The sequence below is a fragment of the Malania oleifera genome, chromosome 6 (assembly GCF_029873635.1).
Source record: "Malania oleifera isolate guangnan ecotype guangnan chromosome 6, ASM2987363v1, whole genome shotgun sequence".
Lineage (NCBI taxonomy): Eukaryota > Viridiplantae > Streptophyta > Magnoliopsida > Santalales > Ximeniaceae > Malania > Malania oleifera.
The window spans coordinates 109,806,999-109,827,490 of NC_080422.1; the positions used below are offsets into that span (position 1 = coordinate 109,806,999).

General features: G+C 33.8%; 1 protein-coding gene across 3 annotated transcripts; it reads left to right on the top strand.

Moving 5' to 3' along the window:
* Nucleotides 1-7,000: 7,000 nt before the first annotated feature.
* Nucleotides 7,001-19,346, top strand: LOC131157492 (uncharacterized). 3 transcript variants are annotated; one of them, XM_058111693.1, is made up of 9 exons: nt 7,001-7,179; nt 7,513-7,563; nt 8,761-8,782; nt 9,363-9,477; nt 10,078-10,110; nt 14,112-14,237; nt 18,175-18,281; nt 18,368-18,439; nt 18,729-19,346. In XM_058111693.1, the coding sequence occupies exons 1-9, from the start codon at nt 7,051-7,053 to the stop codon at nt 19,121-19,123; spliced, it is 1,050 nt and encodes a 349-aa protein (XP_057967676.1). In that variant the 5' UTR covers nt 7,001-7,050; the 3' UTR covers nt 19,124-19,346. The 3 variants fall into 3 exon arrangements, with proteins under 3 accessions (XP_057967676.1, XP_057967677.1, XP_057967678.1); XM_058111694.1 differs by lacking the exon at nt 10,078-10,110 and having other exon boundaries at nt 7,011-7,179; XM_058111695.1 differs by lacking the exons at nt 7,001-7,179; nt 7,513-7,563 and having other exon boundaries at nt 8,762-8,843.
* The last annotated feature ends 1,146 nt before the right edge of the window (nt 19,347-20,492 follow it).

Here is a 20,492-nt window from a genome sequence, read left to right on the forward strand (position 1 = left end):
CACACCTCACTACCGACCCAGTTGGTGTAGATACCAACAGTTCAACATCTAATGATTGTGTTTCAGCCTCACATAATTTAATACACCCGAAGGACACAAACGAGTGTGTAGCTCCTGAATCAAATAATGCAATAACTTTAAAAGAAAGCATAATGACCATACCTGTCACCACGTCACCTGATGCCTCAGCCTCACTCGGCGTCAGAGTAAACACCCTGGCTGGAGCCGTATTCCTCTGCTGGCCTCCCCGTGGTGCCTGATAACCTCCCCGGTATGGTCTAGAAGCTGGAACTGCATCTGGTGGAGTAGGGCAGTCTCGTACCATGTGCCCCGATCTACCGCAGCGATAGCACACTGGAGCTGTATCTAGCGGGGTAGGACAATCTCGCACTATATGTCCCGATCTACCACAGCGGTAGCACACTACACCACCAGCTCGACACTCTCCCCAGTGCCTCCTACCACAAGTCTGACAAACTGGAGGACCCTGCCCTGTCTGCACCTGGCGTCCTCCGGTCTCCTGTCTCCGCCCTCTACCATGATTACCTCTCCTCCATTGACTAGGCCTGAGACCCTGCTGGTAGCTTGTAGATGCAGATCTCTTCCTCTATGCCGGCTCATCCGCATCAAGACGCTCATCAATCTCTGCCAAGGCCGCCCTGTCGACTAACTCAGTGAAGTCCTGAATCCGCAGCACCACCACCTGCCTAAATATACTCCGCCTCAAGCCTCTCTCAAACTGCCTCGCCTTCTTCACCTCATCAGGAACAATGTATAGGGCGAATCGAGAAAGCTTGATAAAACGTGCTGCATACTGCTGGACGGATAGCTGTCCCTGCTTCAGACTCAGGAACTCTTCTACCTTAGTCTCCCTCACAGTAGCTGGAAAATATCTGTCAAAGAACAGATCTTTAAACCGGTCCTATGTCATAGCTATTGGAGTCACCCTCTGCTGCTCTAATAGTCTCACCGCAGTCCACCACCTCTCAACCTCTCCTATCAATTTATAGGTGGCAAAGAGGACCCTCTGTTCCTCAGTACATTACAGCACAGCCAAGATTTTCTCAATCTCCTGCATCCAGTTCTCAGCGGCTACAGGATCAACTCCACCTGAGAACGCCGGAGGATTCATCTTTGTAAATTTCTCTATAGTGTACCCATGGCCTGTAGATGGACCACTCTACTCCCTCGAGCTCCTAGCAATCTCAGCCATAACCTGCTGAGCCACGCTACGTAATACTGCATCAGAGTCGGTCCTAGCTGTACCTGATGGTCCTGCTCCATCACTGCCACTCGCATGGGCACTATTTCCTTCTGGATCCATCCTGGAAAATAGCAGTTGCAATTCAGTAATCCTATCCTCATAATTTACCCACCTATCCTCACCACTCATCTCAACATTTCTAATTCATTGTTAATCCCCAGTCCTACATTTTAGGAACACAACCCGATAATAGCTTACTATGGTTTTCCTGAAATCATCACCCCAGGAAAAACACAAAAACTACCACGGAAGTCCTGCCTCTAGACTGTAGAACAAAACCTCAAATCATTTTCTAAACTCTGGTATTGTTCCTGCTACACTCTAAAGTCTACGGAACCTAGCAACCTAGGCTCTGATACCAACTGTAACGACCTGCTCCTTTTCACATATATATTTTTTTAAATAAATAAATTATCATGACATCATACATTCCAACTCAGCAGGTCACAATCCACCTGGGCCCGTGGGCACCAGGGATATATCAAAGCATCAAGCAGAAGTCCTAGCAGCAGAAAATATACAAACATGTACATCTCAATACTATATACCACAATATACCAGAGTTACTACAATCACTGTATTTTCATATATACATCCCAAAAATAAAACCTAAGGACATTTCCCACAAAATCTAACTGTCCCTACAAAACTTACCCTTCAAAAAGGGTAGATAGACCGTACTATATCAGCGGGGCTTTTCCCGCTCTTTTATCCGGGGCTCCTGAAAAGTTAATAAGATTTAGGGGTGAGACACCTCTCAGTAAGGGAAATAAACTAATACCAGTGTGTGACAACATGAGTATTCTGTGTTCTACATATACCATACATAACATATTCAATACTGTTTATCAAATCTGGGAAAACATATGCATATCAAAACATGGCAGAACATACTGCATTTTCATAAACATTTCTCATCTCACATCATAATAATAATAACATAAAAACAATCCTGGTAGGTTAGCTGGCTGTTGTCATGTATTACCCCCACATGACTGGATTGTGTGGCCCGAAGGCGGGACCTGACAATGGTTGGCCGACCACTGCCAAGTCAAACAGTAGTTTGTAGGTCCGATGGGTCTACCCAGACTGGTCTGTACACTAGGGGCGATAACAGCACACTTCTTGAAAATAACCACATCGACCATCCAATCTCACACCACTCCGTACAGTGGCGTTAACATAGATATCATGATCACGAGGACCATGGACATATAGCAACGGTACCGTGCAAGTGCTAACCTAGACCAAGCCAACCAGGTTCTGATATCATATACATATACAAAAACCGTGATACATAAATATCTCATATCATTTATTTTCACATCAATCATATCATTTCACATATATACGTGTATCATAAAAATCATCGGCCCGTACTCCGGTATTACACATTTTAACATAGCACGGCCCGTACGCCGGCAAATCACATAGCACAACCCGTACGCTGGCAGATCATATAGCACAGCCCGTACGCTGGCAAATCACATAGCACAGCCCGTACGCTGGCAAATCACATAGCACGGCCCGTACGCCGGCGAATCTCATCTACATAGCACAGCCCATACGCCAGCAAATCACATATACATATAAAAATATCTTGGTCCGTACGCCGGTTTTCCATCATAGAAATCCATATCATCTCTATTACAAAAAAAAAACAGTATTTCACAACATTTTTATACTCATGCCACACTAAACAAATTTTCTACGTATTCAACATATCATCATTTAAACAGTATTTTCCAAATATAAATCATATATATAAATATATTTATTTTTCCTGAAACCAGATGCTATATATATATACATACATTTTCTCAAAATAAAACTAGCTTAGTTTATCCCCTTACCTGATTCCTGAAAAGCCCCTAAGAAAATATTCCCCGTACCCACAAGGTTCTCAACTCAATACCCTGAAAATGAAAACTCGCAGAATTAAAGTTTAGTATTTTCGTACGTACAACATTTTCTATAACTACCACTAAGTCAAATTCGACTTAAAAAAGTCTTACCTCAACTTAGGGATGATTCCCAACGTTCCCAATCAACACCCTAGAAGTGAAAATTTTCAGTATTAAAGTTCAGTATTTTTACGCGTATATCATTTTCTTCAACTGTCAAAAATTCAAATATTGAATATAAAGCCTTACCTTGGATTTAGGATGAAATCCAACTTCGTTTCAGTGACAATTCGCTCCTGCAGACTTGTAGAGAACTTCGCCAGGAGCGTCGTGGTAGCTTCGGTTTGTCGATCCGGCGTAAAATTAGCTCGGAATCGAAGAGAGAGAGTCGTAGGAGAGAGAGAGAAGAGAGAGAGAGAGAGAGAGAGAGCACTTCCAAAAAATATCTAAGTAAGCTTCTTGAAGAAGCTTTCCACTTTCTATATATATATATATATATATATACATTAAACATATATATTAAATACATATCATAATAACTTACTTATATATATATATATATATATATATACACACACACACACACACATATATATATACATGCTTCAATATATATATATATATATATATATATATTTTCCTTATCATACTATTCATTTTACTTGTTAATTTAATTAATTAATTTTATTTTATTATTTTATTATTATATTTTTTTTAAATTAAATTTTATTATTATTATTATTTTTTTCCCGGTTACTACATGGAGAGGGTGGATTTTGACTTGTTTATAAGGTAATATTTGAGAAAAATACTGCTATGGTCACTGAATGATTGATTGATTAAATTCATTTAGATCACTAAACTTCAGGGTCCCTTTAAATTAAGGATTTTCTATTAAAAAAATAAAAAATAAATAAGGAGGAAACTCATTTTCCCTTATAATTTCTTTCTCTATTAAATACTATCAGAAATGAAAATTTGTTTTAATATGACTAAAAGTTAAGAAAAACTAAATATTAATGATATATAAAATCAAATTTTTGTTTATAGATTTGATATATTTTATATTTTCTTTCTGAATTTCCTTGATAACCAAACACGAAAGTGAGAACTCCTTTAAATTTTCTTTTCCTTTCCTTTCCTTAAAATTTCCTAAGTTCCAAATGGGACCTTCAATTTTTGCACAACCCTCCTACAAGAAAAAAATCCTCCAACAAAATGGCTAAGTGAGTTTCACATATCAATAGTCAATAAATGACACATCTCTCTCTCTCTCTCTCTCTCTCTCTCTCTCTCTCTTACTATCTTCTATCTCCTTTTTCCCTCTTCTAATTTGTGTACATTTATCTCTCTTTCTTTTCTTCCTTGTATAATAAGGAAACTACCCCCTGCAGTCAAGCTACTGTCTCCACAACCAATCACTCACTTCTATATCATCAAAATGGAAGTATTATAATATCGGATTTAATTTAATTTATCGTGTGTATATATTTTAATTAAATTAGATAATTTTTTATACATGACAAAATCATATTAAATCCGACACATATACCTAGTGTACCTAATATTTCTCTATCAAACCATGCTTTATGTTTTTTTGCCATACAACATAGTATAACCTTATTTTTACATTTTTCTAATGTAATAATAATTTATTATCGTAAATATTACAATATTATAAGATAATTGAATTGTTATATCCTTTATAAATATAATAGCATTATACATGTAATAATACAATATATTGTAAATGATTGGTATTTGGATATTTAATTAATAACTATTTTATTTTTTTTTTATTTAAAGTTTAAATATTTTCTATAAAATAAAATTATAATATTATTTTTAATTAATAATAATCTTGTTATTAATGCACATTTATAACATACTATTATACTAATTTATGATAAAAATAATATAATAATCGAATTAAAAATTTTTAATTTATTTAATTCTAATTTAAATTAATAGATATTATTAATTTAAATTAATAGATAGTTCTCATTTAATTCAAAATTGAATTATAATAAATAATATGTCATAACACATACTAAATAATATATAATTATTTTTAAATATACTTCAAATAAAAAATTAATATTTAATAATTAAAATTTGAATAATAAATATATTGATTTTATAATTAAAATATAAAAAATTTAATTAAAAAATTATTTAACAATTATGTTAATTATTATTTTTAATTAGAATTTAAATATATTTATCAAGAAAAAATAATGTAATATTATTTTCAATTAACAATAATACTATTCTTAGTTTATTTTTATAACATATAAATCGTATTCAATTATGATAAAATAATATTATTAATTAATTTAGTATTTTAAATTTTTTATCATTAATTTAAATTAATAGATGATTTTTCTTTCACATTATATAATTAATTTATGTTTCATTAATAATCAATATATTATAATATATAATAAAAATAATATATGACTATTTTACAATATATTTTTTGAAATTATAAAATAACCACAAATTTTTTTATATTTACAAAATTGACTAGTTCTATAAATAGTATCGCTTATAAGTGGCCAAAAGTTATTTTATATTATTTCTTAAAATTTACTTCTGTTTGGTATCGTTACTGTTTTCTATTTTTTTGTTTTTGTTAAAAATCATATTAGAAAAATGAGTTTTTTTATGTTACCAAATTTGTGTTTTTGTTATTGGTTTTCTACTGTTTCTCAAAAAAAAAAACTAAAAATTTGATTTTATGTTTTTAGTTGTTTTGGCAACATGTTACCAGAAATTTAAATTCTTTTGGATTGGATCATTCATTTTATATACTTTTAAATTAATTAAAATAAAACAATCATATGAATTTAAAAATAATTAAAATAAAAACATATTTAATTTTTTTTTAAAAAATAAAAAGTCAATTACAGAATATTTTTACTATTTTTTAATTGTCATGTTCACAGAAATTTTTATTGTAAAGTAATTTTGAAAGTATAACAATTAATTGAAATAATTATAATATTTTTATTTTTATTATAGTACTTTTTAAAATGCATTATTTTGAATTTTTATTATTTTTTTTAGTATAAGTCAAACATCACTTGTAAAAAATGAGCATTTTAAGTAATAAATATTGTAAGAATCATTTTTAAATCCTCCCGTATGGAGACTTTAAATATATTTTACTTTAAAAAATTTGGATGTTAACGTAATGAGATAGGATGGGTATTGAAGTGTATATATATAAAGTATAATGTAAAAATATCACTTTTTAATTAGGCATTAAAATTGTTCACAACAAAATATTGATATATATTTCAAATATTAATTTTTTTTAATGTGAAAATGTGATTTCTTCAAATTCATATTCTTAAAAAGTACCCAAAAAAATTGAATTGACTAATTTATCATCCGATAGATATGTTAATAAAAACATACCCAAATCGAGTCGATTAAATCATTGATATTTTTGAACTTGATTCAACTAAATATTTTTAAGGTCAGAACTCAATTTGAAATTGATGAATTTTATAACTTTTTTAAAGTGCAATTTGATTGCATATTTAATTAATATTATTTTAAATATAAAATAATATAAATATAAATATAAAATACTTAAAATATTAAATATAATATATGTAATATTTTATTTATAGTCTTGTTAAGTTATTCGAGTATTTCGAATTCAACTCAAATTTGAATATTATTATGGCAAAGTTTTATAGACAAATTTAATTTCATTTCTTTGTCTTTTCCAAAAATAAGATTGGCATAGGCACGGTAAAAATGCTAGGTAACGCGCCGTTACAACAAAGTCACGGTAAAAACGAGATTAATAAAAACAAAAACCAGGAGAAATTTGGAGTGGACCGGTGGCTCACGGCGATCAGAACGGCGATGTGGAGCGCGTTGTCAAACGCGCCACCCGTCTGCTGTCTCCACGGATCTTCTCTCTCCCCGTCGTCTGAGCCCTTCGGCTGCTCATCCATGGCTGCGTCTGCTCGAATCGCGGTTGTCGGAGACGTTGTGAGCTCTCTCTCTCTCTCTCTCTCTCTCTCTCTCTCTCTCTCACACACACACACACGCACGCACGCGCACACACACACACACACACACACACACACACACACATCGGATTTGCTGATCTAAGGATTTTTGGTAGCTTTAGCCTTTTTTTTTTGGATTTTTTTTGTTCGAAGTGTAACTGGCTATTTGGTAATTTTTCGATTGGCATCTTTAAAATGCTTTTGCATGCTTTTGAAATTAAAAGTTGCAGTGATTGTACTTCTTGAATGTAAGAAAAGCTATATATGCACGAGCATCTTGCTTACGTATATATGTATATTCTGGATTTTGAAGCACGATGATTGGAGTCTAAAGGAAGATACGAGGGCACTTCAGTTTTTGCAGGTCTCTCTCTGACTTGTCAATTTTTGTCTTGCATTTCTTTTTGTTTGATTACTTGCATCCATATTTGTTGAGTGAGAATCTGTATAGTACTTTAATGTTTAGTATCGGATTCAGAGTTTATATGTAACAGTTGTTCTTAATTAATTTGGAATGTTTTGTTTTGCAGCAAGTATACACAAACTAGGACTGCTCCTTATGTTTATCATCATGCCATTTGGCTATTTTCTTGGAACATAATATGAGATAATCGTTTCAAATTATTTTTGTTTAGAAGATAAATAAAATGGAGAAATTAAAAGAGGTGAATGGGTATTGGAAACCATAACATGAGAGATTTAGCCATTGACAATTTTTGTTTCTAAAAGAAATGTCCCATTTGGCTATTTTCTTGGAACATAATATGAGGTAATCATTTTGGTAGCTTTCACTTTAAAATAAATAAAATGGAGAAACTAACAAAAAAAAAAAAGGTGAACGAGTGATTCAGCCATGGCCAATTTTTGTTTCTAAACGAAATTTCAAGTGGCATATCAGAGGGCAAATGTGTGTCTGTATATATATAATATGTGGGTGTATGTATGTATGCATGCATGCATGTATGTATTTAGTTACATACAACATGCTCGTGTGTACATAGGTATGCATGTTTATGAATGTTTTTGGGTACATGTATGCTTTTCCTCTCTGTCTCTTTCTGCTAATTCAATTTTTTTTTACTATTCATTAGTTTCTGGCTGTAAAAAAAAATTAATAGTTGTTATGACACATATTTTTATTGATAACTTTTATATGATAAAAATGTTGGCAGTGTTCAGTGACTTGGATACAAGTTGCTTATACAACTAGTTTGAGGAAATATGAAAGCCATGCCTATATATTTGCACCTCACTTACACCTCACTGAAATTTCAAAAAATGTCAATGTGGAAAAAACCGTCTGGGAAAAAAAGTCTAATTAGTCTCTAATGAACTAATAGTTTAGTTCTAATTGGCAAGTAGATTTGCTGTTTTTTGGTTTGATATTTGAATTTTACTTGACTTGAAAGTTTATTTTTATTTTTATTTTTTTTCTATTAAGTCCATTTTTTTAATTTATGGAAACTCATTCTAGTTTCCACAGGATAGTGGACTGACTAATTTACTTCTTGCCTATATATCTCATATACCAAACTGACAAACGTTTTATATGGAAATGCAGCCTGATTTGGTGCTGTTTACAGGCAGGTCTATCATCATCCATTGCTGTTTATATACTTGATGCGATGGGCAAAGCGGCTTCCAGTTGTTCCTCCAAATTTTTCTCTTTTATTTTTTTTGTTTTTGTTTTTTGTACAACAACAAAATCAAGCCTTAGTCCCACTAAGTGGGGTTGGTTATATGAATCCTTTTTCGCCAATTTATGCGATCATGAACCATTTTTTTTGATAGATTTAAGGATATTAAATCCTTACTCACTATTTCCTCTCAAGTTATTTTAGGTCTACCCCTACCCCTTTTACTGCCCCCCACAGTAACTAAGTCACTCTTCGTCACAAGTGTACTATAAGGCCTACGTTGCAAGTGTCCATACCATCTGAGTTGTCCGTCCCTTATCTTATCTTCTATAGGAGTTACACCTAACTTACCACGAATATGTTCATTCCTTAATTTATCTTTCAATGTTATACCACTCATCCATCTAAGCATTCTCATCTTGACAACTTTAGTTTTTTGTCTATTTTAAATTTTAAAGTGTGATGGTTTTTGAGCTCCTCAACCTACCTTTCTTTTGTTCCTTGTTTTCCTCATTTCTTTGTTCAGGTGATTTTGGTAACGAGAATGTTGAACTTGTTAGAAGCGTTGCAAATCTTGAAATGGCTAAAGCAGTAATACTGGGTAATCATGACACCTGGACTACTAAACAATTTTCAGCAACGTAAGTTTTGATGTTTTCAAATGGATGGTGTCTAGCTTATTGCTTCCATTTTATTGTTGTGTCTCATATTTTGCTTGGGCTTGGTACCACAGCTGCTGATACCATGGTGTCTGGAATAGCCGGCTAAGTTACAACCACACCATCTGTTATTTGAAAAAATAAAAAGAAGTTTGGATGTTACGGTCTATACTCTAATAATACCTCTTGCCTTCGGGTACCCTTTACTTGAATTTTGTTTCTAGATATTTTCCCTTTTACGAAGACTTAAGAGTAACCCAGTAAATGTGTATGCATTTGAAAATATTTCACGGAAGTAATTTGTTTTGGAGGATGAAACACTAATTGCCATTCAGAGAGTTATTTCTCTCTCTCTCTCTCTCTCTCTCTCTCTCTCTCTCTCTCACACACACACACACACACACATTCACACGCAAATGCTCATGCACAAACACAAATACAGAGAAGTACACTGTGGATATATAAATAATTAAAATTATTTTTGATGAGTTTATGTGTAGGTTTTAATTTGCTTAAAAGAAATAAAAGATTTAATTGAATCCATGTTTCTCATTCTAATTATGTCATTGGTTTGAATATTAGGAAAAAAGACTCTGTTCAACTTCAGCTTGAATGGTGAGTGCATCTAATTTTCATCGTTTTTGAGAAAAATTCGGTGTAAATTCAAGGGAAATTTTCCTTTTATTAATTTTTTTTTCAATTGTAATTAGCTTTTATGTTTTACATGTTGTGTCTAATTCCTTCCTATTCTTAACATCAGTTTTCATGTGCGAACAAGTATCTGCTAACTCTTTTGCTGTATTGTGTTTTGCATTGTCAGCAGTTACTATTTTTTCCATTCTATTCCTCTTTTCCTCTAATTGGGTGATTGTAAATATTGAATAATTATTTTTCAAACACTTTGATGTCATGCTAAGTGACTTTTATGGGTAAAAAGGCTTATGAAAAAGAGGAGCCAAGCTAATACTAGGAAGGATTCCCCATTCTATAGTTATTCTTGGCCTGGTCTTTTGTATCCCAAAAATTCCTGTGTAGCTGCCCTTTTTTCTACTTTGAAAAGAAATTGAAGAAGGAAGTATATCGGAAATAATTTTATTTTTAAACCTAAAAAGAATAGTGGATAGGATCATAAAAATCAATATAGTTGTAGGCCAAGAGATAATAAATGTCATTAGCGCATGTGTTCCCCAACTAGGATTAGCAGAAAATCTTAAAAGACAATTTTGGGAAGATATGGATAGTATTATACAAGGGATACTAGGATTTGAAAAACCATTTATAAGAGCTGATTTGAATGGACACATTGGAAAGGATAATAGAGGTTATGAGAGGGTACATGGAGGCCATGGATATGGAGAAAAAAAATGAACCTGGGAATATGATTTTAGATTTCTCTATGTCATACAATCTTGTCATTTTGAATACTTGCTTTAAGAAATGAGAGGAACACTTAATAATAACCTTCAAGAGTGGACAAATAAAAGCCAAATAATTTTTTTCTTAACTAGTAGGGGGGATTGTTCATCTTGTAGGGATTGTAAAGTTATCCCAGGGCAAAGATTGACTTCACAAGTATAGTTTGAGTGTTAGATATTTGCAGAAAAAATGAACAAAAAAGAGCAACATAAGTCAATGCAATAGGATTCAGTGCTGTAATCTAGAGGGAGAAAATATGGTAAATTTTGAAAGATGGTACTGGGATCAAGATGTCCAAAAAGAAGTAAAGAAAAAAAAGAATTTGGTATAAAACATGGCAAAACTATAGAAATATAGAAAACTTTGAAAAATATGGAGGCAAAAGTAAAGGCAAAAAAGGCCATTAGTGAAACTAAATATAGAGCATATGATAATCTATATGCTAAACTAGGTACAAAGAAGGGGAAAGAAACATATATAGCTAGAGCTAGAGAAAGAAAGTGCAAATATTTAGGGAATGTAAAATGCATAAAGGATGAGAACGATAATATCTTGGTAGAAGAAGAAGACATAAAAAAGAGGTGGTGAAGATACGTTAACGAATTTTTTAATGAAAACCAAATTGAAAGTTTAAACCTAGAAGTGACAAAAATGAAAAGACATAAGAATCTGAGATTTATTCGCAAAATTAAAGTCGCTAAAGTTAAGATGGTTTTAAATAAAATATGAAAACTGGGAAATCTATAGGTTCAATATCCCAATTGAAGTTTGGAAATGTTTAGAGGATAAAGGAAATATATATATATATAACTAATCTATTCAACATTATTATAAAAACTAAGGAGATGCTAGAGGGATGGAGGAAAAGTACGTTAATGCCTATTTACAAAAACAAAGGTGATATTCAAAATTGTAATAACTATCGCGGTATTAAATTTATGAATCCTACAATGAAATTGTGGGAAAGGGTAATCGAACAAAGAAAAAAATAGAAACGAGGGCCTTAGAGAATCAATTTAGTTTTATGCTTGGGAGATCGGCAATAGAACCGATTTACATACTAAGAAGATTAATGGAAAAGTTTAGAGAAAAGAATAGGGACTTGCATATGATAGAGTATCTAGGGAAGTCCTATGGTGGGTTTCTTAGAAAAAAAGGTATGCAGTTGCAGTAGATATACTGATGTCATTAAGGATATGTATGATAGAGTAACGACTAGTATTAGGACTTCAGGAGGAGAGTCTAGAAAATTTCCAATAAGAATAGGTGTACATCATGGTTCTACTTTAAGCCTTCGTCTATTTGCTTTAGTCATTGATAAACTTACTAGGAATATCCAAAACAAGATACCATGGTGTATACTGTTTACGTATGATATTGTTTTAATTGATGAAAGTTAGTTTAGGGTAGAATCTATATATGTATATATATGAACTCTTAACACTGGCTAAATCTAGTTACCTCAAAGTGATAAATAAAGATATAAAGCAGTTGAGTTGGTGACAGGGTTTTCTCCCTAGTTTTGCTACAGGATCTCCAGCATCTATATTTCCATTCAAATTAGTGGCTGTAGTGCTGTACCTTTTTGTTGGACAGTCTTACTATGAACCTTTTCTCTACCCAGTGAGCAGCCTTGTTTGTGGACTCCATCTATGTTAATTAGGTCAATAAACTCCTCCAGGATGTTAGGATTTTCATTTTCATACAAGAAGACGAGAACAGACTACTGCAAGACACCAACAAAGGTGCTCTTTTGAAACGTTTTGTCCAACTCTGATGAATTGCTTGTGACGTAAGAGAATTTCTGTGAGTTCACTAGTCAAGAAAATTTTGTGTAGATTATCATTGGAGGGCTCTTCTATTGGGCTTCTGGAAAACATTTGGAATGAGAATACTAGGTTGATAAGGATCTGCAATGTATCCATAGAAATATTACAATTATTGTCCACTGTGGACTAATCGGGAAGGAAATCATTTTCGCAAAAAGGGTTATGGGTAAGCAGTAAGATGTGGTGTAAATGGTTCTGAATTGCCTTGTTAGGGAAAAAAATTCTAGATTTTCAGTGGGGATTCTTTTATTGGATTTCTTGAGAACTTTTGGAACAAAAATACTATGTTCACAAGGATCTGCAATGTATCCAGAAAAATATTGCAATTATTGGCCATTGTGGGCTGTAAGGAAATAAATCCTTTTGCAAGGATTGTAAGCTCTAATATGTGATTTAAATGGCTCTGAATCCAAAGCATCTCCAGATTGAAGTTCTTAATGTTAATCCTATTATTGCATGTTGTTAACACAAAAAATTCTCCAGTTGCTACTATATGGTTATTAAGTATGATTTGCTTGTTTTAAGTAAAGAGGAAGGACTGTAGAATCATGTGGAAATGTGCCTTGGTTTCATGGTGCATTTGGTTGGAAAGGCATCCAAGGATTTTTGGGGTACTTGTCTCCCTTCACATGCTTTGGGATAGAGTGGTGTTCTTTGCTTTGGTCTTCAGGGTGGGTGTTATTGCTGGATATCCTTTGATTTAGTTAACTCTGTTATCTTTCATTTTTGTTTTTCTTTTATTTTTCTATTGATCTTCTTGTTCTGTGCTCTTCATATTTATGTCTCTCATGGATATTTTCTTCTTTTCTTATCAATTTTTTTAAAAAAAAAAGCTCAAAAATATGGATGAAATGAGACCCAAAAAATGGTCATGTTGCTGCCCTATGGTTATTAAGTATAGTTTTCTTACTGAGGGAAAAAAGCCTTTAAAAATACAGATGGAATGAGATTGAAGTTGATATCTTGTTACTAATCAGGCTCAGATTGCTGGAAGAGGAAAAGATTGAGGAACCTTCTTGATTTGAATATGATTTTAGAGAATGGTTTTGTCTAGAATGTAAATTTTAAAATGACTATAATCTAATGCTATTGACGCATTTGACTTTTAAACACTTCTTCTCTGATTGAGCTTCTATCCGTCAAAAAAAATTAAACATGAAATATAATAGCAAAAAAGGTAGCAAAGCTCATGGCACTTCGTAGAATAGATGTTTGTCTTGTGATTCTTATATATTTATGTTTGTAATTTCTGCTATATTTACATGCAGACGGCAGTTTCAAGACTCTTACTTGTCATGCTTGGACCATTAGAATTGTAGTATGAGTAAATAAAAGATAATGTTTCATTTTTTTTTTTTTAATGATTGTCAGTCTCGGTGAGGAGCATGTAGGTTACGGACGCCTGGACTTTCCTGCATTAAAGCTGAGCATTGTTGGTGGACGACCATTTTCTTGTGGTGGTGACCAGTTGTTTCGGAAAAAGCTTTTGACTGCAAGGTTGGTAGTGATGTGAAACAGGTTCTCTTGGACTTAATTTATCTTTGTTTTTTATCTCATTACCTTGTTGCTCTATTCAATATAGGTACTTGCAGGAATTGTCTTTTTCCATTCCTGATCATGTATGGTTAGCATTAGTTTATACTGAGAGGAACTAATAAATTTGTCGTGTGCTTTGCACAAGATTGCAAGTGAATAATATTGAACAAGTATGTTGAAATTATTAAATTTCTGTATCATTTTTTTAAGAAAAAGTTCTAATTTCTATATCATTTAATTTCACAAATAAACATATTTACCAAATAATAGGAATTACTAAGTCATTTTTTGATAGTTACTTGAATATTTTGTATGTTTTTTAAACAAATGATAATACATTGTCGCAATTAAGTTTATAAACTAACGTCTTAATATGAACCATTGTAAAGACTTCCTCATTCTTTCCTCCATTTGATTGAATTTCCTGCTCCACCAGAGAGATCCCCCACTTTGTATCTTTGGCTAAACTCTCTCTTCTCAAAGCATCACCCCCATCCAAACAGTCCTTCTCACACTTATCCCTTAAGCCTTGGTTCTTGCTATAAGAATCTTCTTGGGCCTCTCTACTGCATGAGCCCTCACTAAAACAAACCCCTGGCCCTTATTAGTCTTGTATATGCACAAACCTTCATACATGGATATATGCATAAGTATATATTAATTAATCAAATTATAAATTATTCTATTATAAAAAATTATTTACCAAATCAAACCCTCTCTTGCCTTTATATAATATATGTATGAATCGATTGATGTCTTATACTCTTGAATAAATTTTAATAGAATTAAATTCTCTCACTATTATTTAATATTACTTCGAATCTTAATAAAGATACTACTTATATATGTATGTGTGTGTGTGTGTGTATTTATATATTACTGGTTTGACCCACTGGTCTGAACAGTTTGCTAGGTTGGTCACCAGTCCAGGATTTAAAACAGTAGTCCTTTATCAAATAACTGGCCCAAGTCTATACAATCAACATGCTCCCTAGCTCAATCTTCATTGCCTCATCCCCCCCACGAGAAACCCTGGCCACCTCTACCACCTTTGTAATTCTTAGTCACCTTGATTGTAGGAGTCATCATCTCTGAAAAAGAACTGATGGCTTCTGGTGCTGAATCCTTCAATTGCAACTGACTACCACATTGAGAGCAAATCTGTCCCTCCCCCTCCCACACCCTTGACTCCATGTGAAATTGCTACTTTTACATCCTTTACTTTCAACATTCTTCACAGCCACCATCACCATATGGCTCCACAATTGTTGATCTCACTGCGTACCTTCATCTTCACCACCAGCTTCTTGATAGAGATCCCTAGCCCATTCACGGAACTCATTTTTTAAAAACTTGACCACCTTTCACTTTTAGATCCACCGCGGACAAAAACCAAATGCCTCTTCTCTTTTGACTCCAACCCAAACTCCAGAAATTTCTCACCTTTGTATGATAAATCGTCAACCAGTACCACGCACGACCAAACAAATGCTACAAAATCCTCTTTGAAGTCTTCCTGATCAATCAAAAATAGACAACCCATCAGAAACCCATTTAGAAGCAACTGTGGGAAACTCACTCACTTGTGGGGATTCTGTTTTTGTTCGAGCACGAACAAGTGCTGATGCTCCCCCACTTTGTCCAACCTCAGATGGAAGGGCTTTCCTTGGATCTGAATCGAATGCTTGCGCATTTCTAGTGGCATTTTCTGCCGATTCAATAGCGCAATCTTTTGTGAGAGAACATAGAAGGTTTTGCAACAGGGAAAGAGAGCGTTTACACTTTAGACATCCTTAGCACATTCATACTTTACCATGCGTAGTATGTTTAGTATAAAACATACAATGTACCCCCACCCACTACCCCCAAAAAAAGGTGAAAGAAAAGGAAAATCCTCTTTCTATTTATCCCTTGAAGTTCATGATTTAAAAGATTTGGTTCCTTCTACTTCAACTTGATTTTATTCATCTATTCATTTTCCTTTTTTCAATGCATTTGCGGGGCTCTGGTTCCATCAAAGCAAGGGCTTTTATTTTGTCAAAAATATTTAATAGTGTTGACAGTCTGTTAGAGAGTAGGAGATCTCACAGGGGCAGGAGGCACAGGACTTTATCTCCTGAAATTTGTGTGATGTTTCTTGGTTGTAATGAGTTACATTTTCATCATTTAATCTGTTGCCCTGCATTGCTTACTTTTGGATAATGTTGATATCTGGATTCTTTGGAGGCAGTTTTTGCTTATTTCTTTTTAGAAGTTTCAGATGAGGCAAGGATGCTAGAAGGTTGATGGTTGTATTTGCAGTGATTCAAGGCATTTAGTTAGAGAGGAATGCTTGGACCTTTTCTTAAGGACTATGTGATGTGGCCTACTAGTGGAGAACTTTAGATGCTTATATTGTATCTATGATCTTAGAAATTAGGATTTTTATTTTAGTTTGGAAAATTTTGGTTTTTTTTTTAAATTTATAATTTTAGTTAATCTAGGGTTATTTTGTGTATTTAAAGTATTTTTGGCTTTTTTTTTTTGTTTTTGTTGTAATGTTGTGTGTACGAAGTTATTTGTTTATTGTGTTAGACAGTTTTCACATTTGAATTCAGAAATTGTTTTCTGTTTCCTCTCTCTCTCATCTAGCCTCTTCTTCTTCTTCTTCTTCTTCTTTCCATTCTCTTTCTTACTATGTCCCTTTTTTCCCCACTCTGTTGGACAGAATATGTTTTCTTGCATCTCTATAGTCTTACTCCCTTGGTTGTTTCAAGAGAGTTTGTTCTTCTTCTTCTTCTTCTTCTTCTTTCCATTCTCTTTATCTCCCTTATTCTCTCTTCGTTTCTGTTCCTATTAGCGTCCCACCATCACTATGTCCTTTTTTTTTTCCCCCTCTCTGTTGGACAGAATATGTTTTCTTGCATCTTTATAGTCTTACTTCCTTGGTTGTTTCAAGAGAGTTTGTTTTATGGACTTCCAACAGGATTGGATGGTTTTGTTGGGTTGATTCTTTTGTTTTTTGGTTCTTAGATTTTATCTCTCTTTCCATTCTCTTATTATTTTTCTCCTAGGAGGGGATTCTTATTCTCTCTCTCTTTCCGCTTTCAATAAATATTCTTTTTCTATCAAAAGAAAGATGTTCAGTACCTCGGAGTGAGTTTGAACCTTGAAGCACACTGCTGCATTTGTTATGGAATCCTTTTGCTTTATAGTACAGAAACTGCAGTTTTGACGGACTTTGTCAGCCATTTGTACCTATTTTGATTAAATTTGGAGCCCAAACATAATTCTTTGGCATGTTTTGGAGTTCTGCTAATGTGTTGGTAATTGGTAAATTGCAAATCTCAAACACAGTTTGATTAGATCCAATTGGGATTCAGAATTGATTGAGTTTATGAATAGATAATATATTTTTATAATTATAGAGAAAATTATAATTGCATAGTGTTATTTTATTGGATTTGAGTTCATTTGTACCGCTTATGATTGGCATATTTCAGAGTTCTGCTAATGTGTTAGTAATTGGTAAATTGCAAATCTCAAACACAGTTTGATTAGATCCAATTGGGATTCAGACTTGATTGAGTTTATGATACATAATATATTTTTATAATTACATAATGTTATTTTATTGGATTTGAGTTGAATTTGGATATTCAAATATAGAATCAAATTCTAAGGTAGAAATATTTTTTTAAAAATCCATTGGATTCAGATTTTAACTTAAAATCAAATTATAGTTGAATTCTTCAGGACTCGAACCAAATTTAACCAAATTACAGGCTAAACATTAGCAGAATTGAAAATGAGACAGCTTCCTATACTTGAAAAATGAGAGATGAGATCCACAGGTTCTTTCTTGTTCTTTTCATTCTGGCTAATTTCCCAATTAATGAAGTGGAACATCCTTCTGCAGATATGGAGTTGCTGACATGGATGGAAGTGCAAAGAGAATCTGTAAAGCTGCTCTGCCGAAGCCGGAGGATCATTCTGTTATATTTCTTGCACATAATGGACCCACAGGTGCATTGATAGGACAAAATCAATTTTATTTCAGCTGCCTGCAAAGTTAACCCCTAGTAATTTAGTAGCATCTGTGTTGCATGCAGGTTTAGGTTCTAAGATAAATGACATCTGTGGCAGAGATTGGGTCTTTGGAGGTGGTGACCATGGTGACCCAGGTAATAAATATCCTCTTGAGGTTTGGCCTCTGTTGATATGATCCCTGTTCTATGTGGATATCTATGAGGGACTTTTCGATAGGAAGAATTGGGTACTTGAGAAATTATATTTCTGTGGCCATCTTTTTTATTGAGATGGCATCACTGTTGCCCTGTGCACGGTGGTGCCCTGTGATTGGTAACCTAATGAACTTGAAGAGCTTATTGCAGCAAAGAGACAAATCTTATTTTATCATGCCATTTTATCCATTTGTAGAAGGTAATGTTTACATGGTGTATTCTGTTACAGATTTAGCACTAGCCATTTCCCACTTGAAAGAGACAACCAACTTATCTATCCCTTTGGTTGTGTTTGGTCACATGCACAAAGAGCTAGCACATGGAAATGGTCTTCGAAGAATGATTGTCGTAGGGACCGACAACACTATATATCTAAATGGGGCCATTGTTCCTAGGGTTAAAATGATTGATGAACAAGGAACCAGCGAGAGATGCTTCATGAATAAAGAAACCCCTATTTTGAACCCCAACTCAAAAGGCACAACACGAGCTTTCACTTTAGTTGAGATTTTGAATGGAAGACTGCAGAGAATTGCAGAAACTTGGGTGTCAGTTATTGGAGATGAAGCAACATTCGAAGAAGAGCACATATTATTCAAGAGCGGCACTGAGCTTTCTCCATGATGGTGTCCCAGTTGCGGTGCAGCCACCGCCTGTCCTCTAAATTGCTCCTGTACCATGCATGCTAATCTTTTTGCTAAGAAATTCGCTTTTTAGTAATTCTCAAGTTCCTATGGGTTACTGCAATTTTGGCTGTTTCTATAGCTGCTAGAGAAATACAGTTTTTTGTAATGTGCTCCCTATGCAATTGGAAATTTGATGCTGGAAAGGAGTGGGTTTCCCCAAATCGAAGCAATGAACCGTTCCATGTGCATGTTTAGTAATGTTTGGTGTTTTTTGCTTTGGTGCTATGCAGTAGGCTAATATGGCAAATGGGTAGGAGCAGGTTGGTTGGAGCAAGAAATAATCTGTCTGCCCATTTGCTGAGTCTGAGTTCTGTAGTGCTAAGATTGACCAGCTGACAGCTCCATTTGTTTTTCTTAATGGGTTGTGAACTTTAAGCAACCTTGTTTGCTAAAAGGTAAACCTTCACATTGAAATTAATGACCCATTCCCTAGATTTCTCCAATTATATAAACAATTAAAAGAATAACAGTTCACATTACTCTCCTTTAAAATACATCTGTGACAGTTGCTTCTCTCTCCAACACATGGTTCACGTTCATTCTTGTGTCCTTGACTTAGTTCACATTCATTCTTGTGTCCTTGATAGTCTATTTTGATGACCTAGGTGCTTTTGCTTATGCAGCAACTTCTAAGTATTCTATGGCTTTTTGACCTAGTTTTTTTCCTTTGGACTGATTAAAGCCTGCTGTCGCTGATTAATAAAAAATTAAGTAAACAGGGGGAAAAAACATGTTGCCCAACATCTCTGTTGGGGGTTCAGAAGTCGGTCGCCAATTTTTTATTGAAAAAACAAAAAAAACAATCAAGATTGAGTTTGTTAATGGGATCCTTGAAACCCTAGCATCAAAGTTTCTTTTGACCACCCCCTTTTTGAGCATGTGGAACAAATAAAAAATTCAATTTGGAATAATCATAGCATATACAAATTACTGAATTAGAACCCAAGGATATTTGCAGTGCAAAATTAAACTGTAAAAAAAAAAAAAGAGCAGTCCGATGCACAAAGCTCCTACGTATGCGGATTCGGGGGAAAAAATCGATCACAATGGGTCCATAGGATGTAGTTTTACCTTACATTTTTGTGAGAGGTTATTTTCGCGCCTTGAACCCGTGATATCTAGGTTACACGACGATAACCTTACTCATACAAAATTAAACTGTATTTTGTTCAAATTTGCATATATTTCAGTTTATATTTTGATCTTTGAATTAAGCCTTTTCAGAGGAATACAGTGGTTTTCTGGTTTGCCCTCTTCGACCAATGAAATCATTCGAAACATTGGGTCTTGCTAGGGGTGTTCGATCA

Bases quoted from the DNA above. Each gene is read 5' to 3' on its own strand.
- LOC131157492 (XM_058111693.1), top strand. From the start codon at position 7,051: ATGTGGAGCGCGTTGTCAAACGCGCCACCCGTCTGCTGTCTCCACGGA. The intron at 7,180-7,512 runs GTGAGCTCTCTC...TGGATTTTGAAG, and splicing joins TCGCGGTTGTCGGAGACGTT to CACGATGATTGGAGTCTAAA. The intron at 8,783-9,362 runs GCAGGTCTATCA...TTCTTTGTTCAG, and splicing joins TGATTTGGTGCTGTTTACAG to GTGATTTTGGTAACGAGAAT.